The sequence below is a fragment of the Chlorocebus sabaeus genome, chromosome 24 (genome assembly GCF_047675955.1).
Source record: "Chlorocebus sabaeus isolate Y175 chromosome 24, mChlSab1.0.hap1, whole genome shotgun sequence".
Classification (NCBI taxonomy): domain Eukaryota; kingdom Metazoa; phylum Chordata; class Mammalia; order Primates; family Cercopithecidae; genus Chlorocebus; species Chlorocebus sabaeus.
This window is the reverse complement of record NC_132927.1, coordinates 70,076,563-70,085,962: the sequence shown is the minus strand read 5'-3', so window position 1 is coordinate 70,085,962 and position 9,400 is coordinate 70,076,563. Positions and strand designations below refer to the sequence as shown.

The window sequence follows — 9,400 nt, the reverse complement described above, 5'->3', positions numbered from 1 at the left end:
CGATCTCGGCTCACTGTAAGCTCTGCCTCCTGGGCTCACGCCATTCTCCTGCCGCAGTCTCCCGAGCAGCTGGGACTACAGGTGCCTGCCACCGCGCCCGGCTAATTTTTTTGTATTTTTAGTAGAAACGAGGTTTCACCGTGTTAGCCAGGAGGGTCTCAATCTCCTGACCTCGTGATCCACCCGCCTCGGCCTCCCAAAGTACTGAGATTACAGGCGTGAGCCACCGCACCCAGCCCCACAAATGTTTCCATTTCTTTGCACAAAGGGTTACCAATGCTTGAGATGTTCCCCTGCTCCCAGCAAGGCACCCTCTCCTAGGAGCCTTTACTCAACCCACCCTCCATTCCTCAGTCTTTCCCTTTCTCAGGGCAGCTGAGAGTTACATGCCAGTGCACAGTGCAGTTGTTGGTTTTATCCGTCTCCCTGACAGGCCCCTGAATTCTTGCGGGGAAAGGAACAAGGTCTCATTCACATTAGTCCCTGCATCTTGCTGGTTGAGATACAATCTGCAGCATTTATGTGGCAAAGAGCCTTGGGGCAGCGCTCTGGCATGAAGGAGGCCGCTAAGACATCGTTCTGAAAGCTGGCTCGCAAGGCGGTTTATACTCTGCAAACCAGCAGTTTATAGTGTGTGTTTATAGTGAGTGACTCAAGGGTGTCCAAATATTGGGAAAAGGTGCGCTCAGTAAATGTTTCTTCCATGCGTGCGCCGCAGTATCTGACCCTCAGCTCTGTGTCTTAAGCCCTTGGTTCTCTCATCCAACCTAAAAATAGGATCGTCCAGGCCTTGAGGTCGTTCTGGAAGGCGCCCCCCATCAGTCAAAGCGCTTGCAAAGTGCTTCCACCACAAGAGCAGAGCGGCCGCGCCATGCCTGGGATGCTGCTAGGCACAGCTTGTCTGAAAGAGATGTAAGCAGGCTACTTCCCGAAGAACCGAAGAAACTGACTTGTTGATAATCTTGCCTCAAACAGAGGAGTTGGCAGACGGTTCAGGAAAAGCAGTGGTAGAAATGTTCTCCCCAGGGCCATCACAGCTCCTTCCTTCCCAGCCTAGAGTTTCTGCTGCTGGGACTACAAAGGAGAGGACAAGGCCCTTGGCCGGGAGAGGGGCGGCCTGCACCTTTCAGCCCCAGGGCCCGGGAGAGCCTGCGGGGAGTGCGGCGGGGAGAGTCCTCAAGGAAGGAGCGCAAAAAAGGATCTCAAGTCAGTCCTCGCCACCTTTCCGCAGCCTCGGGAGAGGCTTGGGGGAAGCGCTGGCAAAGGCCAAAACCCCCTGGAACTGGGAATCCTCGGCCTCCAGGGTGAATAAATAATTAAGCGCCCAATACACAATAGCCTCGCTAGATGGAGACGAGGAATCACTGCAGCGGCGCTGGCGGCGGCGGCGGCGGCGGCGGGGGGAGCGCGGGCGGGAGCGCAGCCCCGGGCGGGAGGCGGGAGAGGCTCTGGCTCGGCTCACGTCTGTTTTCCTTTTTCGTGCATTATTTATTTCGCCTCCGCCAGCGGCTTTGCTGCCCCAGCGGGCGCTCCCTGCCGGCGCCTCCCGCCGCTGCCTCTCGCGGGCCGGCGTGAGGGTAGCAGAGAGCTCGGGCACCCCAGTGCCCCGGGCAGCCGCTCGGCGCCACCAGGAAGGGCGGGGAGCCAACGCGAGCCCGTGGAGGGCTAGCGCGGCCGGCTCCAGGCGGCTTGGAGGAGACTTTCCCCGCCCTCTGCCTCCGCCTCAGCGGCCAGCCCCGGCCCTGGGCGCGGGGTGCCGCCCCTCCCGCCCCGCGCGCGGCCAGGCGCAGCCGGGAGCCACCGCACCCTGCGCCCGGTGCGAGGACGCCACTCCTGGTCCTCCGCTCAGCGCCCCAGGAGGCCCAACCGGCGCGCAAACTTTTGCTCCAGCGCCGGGAGCTCCTCCCCGGCATGTGAAGCCCCCGGGCGCCCGCGCAGCCGCCAAGGTGAGGACCGAGGCCCCGCCTAGAGGGCGGGGGACTGGGGAGGCGGCTGGCTTTAAATGGGGGCTGTCCGGCGGCTGGGAAACAGAGCTGCCGCGGGGGGGACGCGGACCTCTCTTCCCAGAGCTGAGGATCGGCTGGGGCCGCCGCCAGGCAAGGTGGCGTGAGGCGTTAGAAGGGTGCGGGCGGAGATGGAGGCGTGGGGGGAACCCACGCCCGGGAGCGGGGAATCGGGGCTGGGCAGGGGCGTGCAAAGGGGCAGCGCACGGAGGTGCCTATGTTGCAGTGTGCGCAATGAGGCCGGCAGGGCAGTGAGGGTGCACGCAGCGTGAGATTTCTTGGTGCCGTGCATGCAGGGTCAGCGAGGGTGCAGGCAAGAGTCGGTGGGTGTGCACGGCTGTTTCTGTGGGTGTGCGCACAGGGTGAGTAGTGCCCGCCGGGTTTGAAGTGTGCTCATAGTGAGAGTGAGTTGTATATGGCTGCTTCTACGGGGTTAATGGGGCGCAGTAAGTGTGCTTGGCTGTTTCTGGAGGTGTGCATGGGGCCAAGGTATGCACGCATATTCTGGAGCTGTGCGCGGAGCTAAAGTGTACGTGCGGGGTTCTGGGGATGTGCCTAAGAAAAGAGTGTGAATTCTGGGATTTACGAAGAGTCAGTGAAGGTGTAAGCTGGAGTGTAAGTGCAGGCTTGGTTTACTAGGGTGCCCCTGGGTGCGGGGCGTGCTCGACCGATCCGGGATGGGAGGTATGTTGGTGCGCGGCGGCGAAAGTGCCCGCGCGGTGTCCGCCTGACCCAAGCCTTGCTCTCCTGACAGTTCGCCCCAGGAGCGGGCGTCGCTGGCCGAGATGCTCCTCCGGGACTTGGTGCTGGGCCGTGGCTGCTGCTGGTCCTCGCTGCTGCTGCACTGTGCGCTCCATCCGCTCTGGGGCTTCGTGCAGGTGAGACGCGCCGGCTGCGCACTGGCTGGGAGGGCCTCCTGGTTGAGGGGAGAGCTGCCCCTTCCCTCCTGAGACCCTAGCTTCCTGCAGCCGCCCCACTGATTGGTTCTCGGAAAAGCTCGGGAAAAGAAAAGCTGCTACGGTACCCCATACCCTACCCCTGAAAAGACAAGAAACTCCAAAGAGAGGCTTCAATTGTGGCCTAAAGCCTGCAGGACCGGGCCGGCCTTGGAATGGAAAGGGGCTCAGAGAATACCTTCCGATGATAGCATTCTAGGGTAGAAATTCAGGAAAGAAACAAACTTACAAGGAAAAGTCATCCCAAGGATGTATATTATTTCTTTCCCGCCAGAACCACTGATGAACTTCAAATTACCTTTCTTAAACTGGTTTTCAACACAGAAGGCAACTCTGTTCCTTGTAGGTATCAGAGTTGAGGCTGTGGACAGATAATGCGTGGTGGCCCATCTGTCAGGACTGCCCAGGGTTGAATCTCTCACCCTGTGCCCCTTAAATCGCAGGGCAGAGGCCAGGCAGCCACTAACTGGAGTTACCTACTAGGATCAGAGACAGGGTTCAATGGTATGGTCCCTAGTCCCCTCCAGAATGTGCATGGTCACTGGTACAGTGGAGAGGTGACAAGGTGGACTTCGATGTCAGCTCCAGAATTTGAGCTTCAGCTCTGTCCGTCACCAGCTGGGAGACTTTAGGCAACTCACTCACCCTCTCTGAGAGTTAGTTTCTTCTTCCTGACTGTACTATTCTAAGTACTGGATGAGATATGTAAGGATTACTTGGCGCAGTGCCAGGACCATGATGAACACTAACCGGTAGTGGATGCTGCCATTGCCGATAGGAGTAATAGTAATGCCGTTCTTCTGCCTGGCTGACCAGGTACTCTGTTGGTCACTGCGTGGTCTGTTTGACATTTTTTCTGCAGGCTCTGGAGGACATTTTCATTGTTTTGGGCATTGAGGATCCACTCTCGGGTATTTGTAGCCTCATGTTCTCCTGGTGGCATTTTGGGGTTTGGGGACCATTCACATGGCTGCTCTGAGAAGGGGTGACAGACCAAGAAAAAAGGAGAAGGTGGCAAGACCACTTGCCAGTCTATCGAGGTCCCTGAGCTGCCCCAAATGATGGGCCCTGCTGGGAGCTTGCTCAGTTAGTCCTCCCTGGATGATGGCCTGGGTGACTGCCCATCGAGATCCGGGGTCCGACGCTGCTCAGCACCCCCACTCCCAGGCCCCATCTTCTGCTCTCTTCTCTGGCTTGCCTCCATCTCACTCACAATTGTTTTCCTTTTGGAATTGACAGCTTTGTCTAATGTGTGAAACAGCAGTTATTAAACTCAGCTGTGTCTCCTCAGGAAACACGATTTTGTCACTTCTAAACACTTCAGTGGCTTGGGACCAGCTTCCCTTGTTCAACTTTTAGCTGAACCTCAGATATTGAGTTCACTTAGTTTTTCGATTCATTTGTTTACAGTTTTCTCTCTTCCATAAGACTTCTTCAGCTGGGTTGGGAAGCAACATAATGAGGTTGTCAGTCTCCAAGACTAGAATTCTACTGTGTGAGCTAGTAGGATCTAAACAGAAGACCCACAAGCACCCCACACTCTTCCCAGAAGAAATAATTTTGTGAAAGCGGTTCAGTTTTGTAAGTGTCCTTTAGCCAGGCAGTACTTACACAAGCAGGTGTGTGTGTGTGTGTGCAGGGGTGTGTGTGTGTGTACGTGTGTGTATGTATTTCAGATGCTCTTACTCAATACAAATCAATTTTCATAAAAATCAATTTCAGAAGGAACCCTCCAGACAAGTAGAACAGGTAAAACCTTGGCTTAAGGCTCTGGAAAAATTAATTTACAAATGATAGGGACAGAGAAATCAAGGGAAAGGGGTTTTGGAATGAATGGATCTGGCTTTAAGCAAAAGAGCTAAATCCGGGGGAACATAGGAGAGAAGAGGAAAAATGGAAATGCATGAAGCCATGTGTTTCTCTTTAAGTGGGGAAAATAAAATCTGTCACGTCATAGGAGTTTCTCTAATCTGGAGAACAAACTCAGAGCTATCTGCCTTTCCATGAGCATTTTGCCAGAAGAACATTTGGAAGGACAAGGCCAACATAACAAAGTCCTGTGATTAATGGGATCCTCAATGAGGCAAGAGACCTGGGGTCCCCCAAAGCACCAGGTTCTTACCTTGCAATCAGCTTTAAGCCTCTGGCTGCTGCTAGTTGATAAGAAGCTTAATCATTAAAGTCAGACGACATTTAAATTGCCGGAAGGGTTGGTGGGAGCATTCCTTAGCCTTTCCCCCCTATTCTTTCATGTGTCTGGAATTGAGATTTTGAGCTTTTGTGATTTAGTGTGATTTAGGGTTCTTCTAAGTTCACTTCCAGATTATTCTTTTTTTTTTTTTTTTTTTTGGCAAGGGAAGAGGATGACAGGCTGGCAAATTTATTAGGTGTGACAGGAGTGTGTCTCATCAAGTTACCGTGGTGCTGGCCTGTCTCCATGAAAGATGCCAGAAGCTATCGTCTTTGTGGCTGCCTTCCTAAAGCAAGAGTTAGAGAGACCGCCTCTTATCTGGCCTTATGGGTCTCTGTGTGCTGATGAGGAGCCACCCCAGACCCAAGTGTTGTTGAACCCCTTGTATAGTCAGTCTGTGCAGCTTTGATGAGTCATTCGGCAGCATTTATTGGGCACCTACTGTATGCTAGGCCTTTTGTTAAGTGCAAGGGGCTTAGTGGCCTCTTCCCTCGTGGCACTGATAGTTTGGCAAGGTAGAGCTAATTAAACAAGTAATTATCATCAAGAGAGCTCAGCAAGAAGAAATAGCTTGGACTAGGGGCAAGAGTCATAGAAGCCTGAGGGTGTGGTGCTTCAGCTGAGACATGAAGGATGAGAAGTTAGGATGCAAATGAGGGTGAGGTGTCCAGGCAGAGGGAACAGCCCAAGGCCAGAGGAGAGAGGGACTTTGGAAGACCCAGGGGAAAGAAGCACCAGGTAAGGCCACTGTTGTAAGCCACTAACATAGTGTCCTACAGTTTGGACTTGATCCTGAGGGCTATGGATGTCATTTTAAGTAAAGGGTTTTAAGTAAGAGATGACACAATCTCAGGTTGGTATTTTAGAAATCTCAGTCCAGGCTGGTTGCAGTGGCTCACACCTGTAATCCCAACACTTTGGGAGGCCAAGGCAGGAGGATTGCTTGAGCCCAGGAATTCGAGGCCCGCCTGGCCAACATAGTGAAACCATGTCTCAAAAAAAAAAAGAGAAAGAGAAATCTCAGTCCAGTTCCTGCATGAAGGATGGATGCAGGGAGGAGGCAAGGCAGGGGCAAAGAGGTAGGTAAGGGGAGGGTGGCCAGATTTACCAAATGAAATACAGGACATCCAGTTAACTTGGAATTTCAAATAAACTACAAATTGTTTTCCTAGCATCTCTCCCATATAATAACTCTCCCAATTAAAATTATTTGTTGTTTATCTGAAATTCAAATGTAATAGGGTGTCTTATATTTTATCTGGCAACCCTAGATGAGAGGCAGGTACTGCCCACTGGAGACCTGATGGTGGCCTCGTTCAGGTGGCAGCAAAGGAAACAGAGGAGTAGATGGATTCAAGGACGATTTAGGAGGCAACGTCTGCTGGACCCAGAACTGCACTGATTGGCCAGGAGTAGGATGGTGGTAGGACACTGATTGGCCAGGAGTAGGACGGTGGTTGGAGAAGAGGGAACTGATGCTGGGAACACTGTGTCCCTCAGACCCCTGCTACAGGTACCAAATCCAGGAGACTCCAGGACATTACCTGTGCCTCAGCCCACTCTCAAGCCTACAGCATTTACAGGATTCTGGCTGCAGGAGAACACTGCAGAACAGGGCCTGGAAGGCAGATGATGGTGAAACTGGAATAAGAAGTGGTCCCAGGAAGTACCAATACCAGCCTGTGTTCTGTGGGCTTTAGGCAAGTCACTGACCTTTCTGGGCCTCTGCTCCTTCTTAACGAAGTCCAGCTAAGAGCAGGTTACTTTAGGGGCAAGTTCCTTCTCCTTTTGAAATTCCCCAAGATAGAAACCAAATGCCAGGTGTTGAGACAAGCTCCGGACACCCGAGGCTTCCTCTCTATTGGTCTAAATACAACACTGCCAATCAACAGAACCCCCAAGTGGAACCAGCACTGGGGAATGGGACAGATCCCGTGTTTCTCCACTGGTGGGCATTGCACCTTTTCACTGAACGCCAACTGAATGCTGGGCCTTGGGCAACTTTGGTACATCACTTAGCTTCGCTGAGCCTGCGGGCCACCTGTTAAGAGTGGATGATATCACCTATCTCTCCCGGTTATGCCCAGGGCGAAATGGGAGCAGGAACCTATGATGGACACATAGTAAGGCTCAGAAAATCATGATTGTTCAGGATTAATAAAGTACTCATCTACCTGCCTGCCCTAAGACACTCACAACTTAGTGTAGAGAGACACATTACAAAATAGCACGGAAATGCCCCAGACAGAAGTGTTTGCAGAATAAAGCCGCAGCACTGAGCAGGTGAGTCTAATTTGGGGTGGAGGAGGCTTTAGGATGGCTTTGCCCAAGAAGGAGGATTGCTTGAGCCCAGGAATTTGAGACCAGTCTCATCAATATAGCGAAACCCTGTCTCAAAAAAAGGGGAGAGAGAAATCTCAGTCCTTTTCTTGCATGAACACCCAGTAAGGCTGTTCAAGAGATGGATTTGAAGGATGGAGAGAAGCTAGCAAGTGGATATGGGGTCTGAGTAACCCAGAGTCGAGGCAGGCTCAGACACCATAGGCTTGGACTAGACCAAACTATCAGGACACAGCAGTAGAGGCCCAGCTGTCAGGCATAAGGATAGACCAGACTTGATCTTTCATGAGAACAGTTGGCTAAGCAATTGTGCCTGCTCACATTTCAGAGAGGCCCTTATATAAGAGACTGAGAACCACTGATTTTTTTTTTTTTTGAAACAGGGTCTTGCTCTGTTGCCCAGGCTGGAATGTGGTGCGCTGCAATAGCTCACTGCAGCCTCAACCTCCTGGGCTCAAGCAATCCTCCAATCCTCCCGCCTCAGCCTCTGGAGTAGCTGGGTCTATAGGCATGTGCCACCATGCCCAGCTAATTAAAAAAAAAAAAAATGTTGTAGAGATGAGGTCTCACTCTATTGCCCAGGCTGATGTTGAACGCCTGGGCTCAAATGATCTGCCTGCCTCAGTCTCCCAAAGTGTTGGGATTACAGGTGTCAGCCACCGCACTTGGCCAGAGCTATCAATTTTATTAATGTATTTATTGATTGATTATTTTTTGAGACTGGAGTTTTGCTCTGTCGCCCAGGCTGGAATGCAGTGGCATGACCTTGGCTGTCTGCAGCCTTGACCTCCAGGTTCAAGTCATTCTCCTGCCTCAGCATCCTGAGTGGATGGGACTACAGGCGTGCACCACCCCGGCTAATTTTTGTATTTTTTTGTAGAGACAGGGTTTCACCATGTTGGCCAGGCTGGTCTCAAACGCCTGACCTCAGGTGATCCACCCGCCTCGGCCTCCCAAAGTGCTGGGATTACAGGCAAGAACTATCAATGTTTTAAATGTGGTGTGCTCCTTCACTTCTTCCTCCTGCAGCCTTGAAATTTGGCTCTGATTTTTCTGCCTAGAACTTCATCACATTAAATATCCTTATACATCTGTGCCTTCATATCCTCTCACAAAAATAGGTCATTGTGTCGGGCCAAATGTGCTCCTCTTGAACTCTCTCTCATAAATTGCACCTGAGACTGAGAAAATAATTGCACTGGCAATGGTCTTGCTTGAAGTTCACACACTTGGTAGAGTGCATTGAAGAAGTGGGCTCAGAGGCCAGCTGTTAGGAGAATGAAGCCTTCTAGCAAATCCCAGGGTCTCGGAAGGTCAGAATCTAGGGGGGCACAGGCTCAATGATGGGACATCTAACAATGGCACTGGTCTAGAAGCCGGTGGATTTCCCACTGACATGTAAGGAGTTAATCATTTCTGTAAAATAATTGAGCAGAGGCCACCATCTGATGGTATGCTCTTCCCAGTGGGAGAGAAGATTGCCTTCCAGGGTTTGAAACGCAGTCAATGGCCCTTTAAAAACATTAAAAGGTGATGAGCAGGAGCCTCTTAGCCTCGTAGATATTAAGCCAGGGCTATAAATCAGCTCACTTCCTGCTGCCACCCCAGTGGATGTTACCCACATTACTTCTTCACATCTTCCAGGTGTGATGGGAGCCTCCCAGCCCCGGGGGATCTCCCTGCCACGTGGCAGAGGGGCTGGATCAGCATTCAAAGGCAGGCCACACATGGCTAGTTGCAGGGAAAGTAGAGTTCTAGTTTCTAGTGGCTCAGAGATGACAGAGAAATTAACCGTGGCCATTGAGGAGGTGGAGGGTGACTGGCAACTCTTTGTGCTTTTAAACCAGCTTGTTCCCCGGGACAGGCATGAAACACCAGACTCTTGGATTTATGGCACTCTGTATAGCGAG

At 52.2% G+C, this 9,400-nt stretch overlaps 1 protein-coding gene across 2 annotated transcripts in view; it reads left to right on the top strand.

Moving 5' to 3' along the window:
* Window positions 1-1,463: 1,463 nt before the first annotated feature.
* PRIMA1 (proline rich membrane anchor 1) overlaps window positions 1,464-9,400 on the top strand; it is a 71,497-nt gene continuing 63,560 nt past the window's right edge. The window contains exons 1-2 of one of the 2 annotated variants that reach the window (XM_007987665.3): window positions 1,464-1,946; window positions 2,758-2,881. In XM_007987665.3, coding sequence (XP_007985856.2) covers window positions 2,789-2,881 — 93 coding nt within the window. In that variant the 5' untranslated portion in view covers window positions 1,464-1,946; window positions 2,758-2,788. Of the gene's footprint in view, window positions 1,947-2,025; window positions 2,102-2,757; window positions 2,882-9,400 lie in introns of those variants that run through there. The other variant, XM_073011281.1, reaches the window with a different exon arrangement.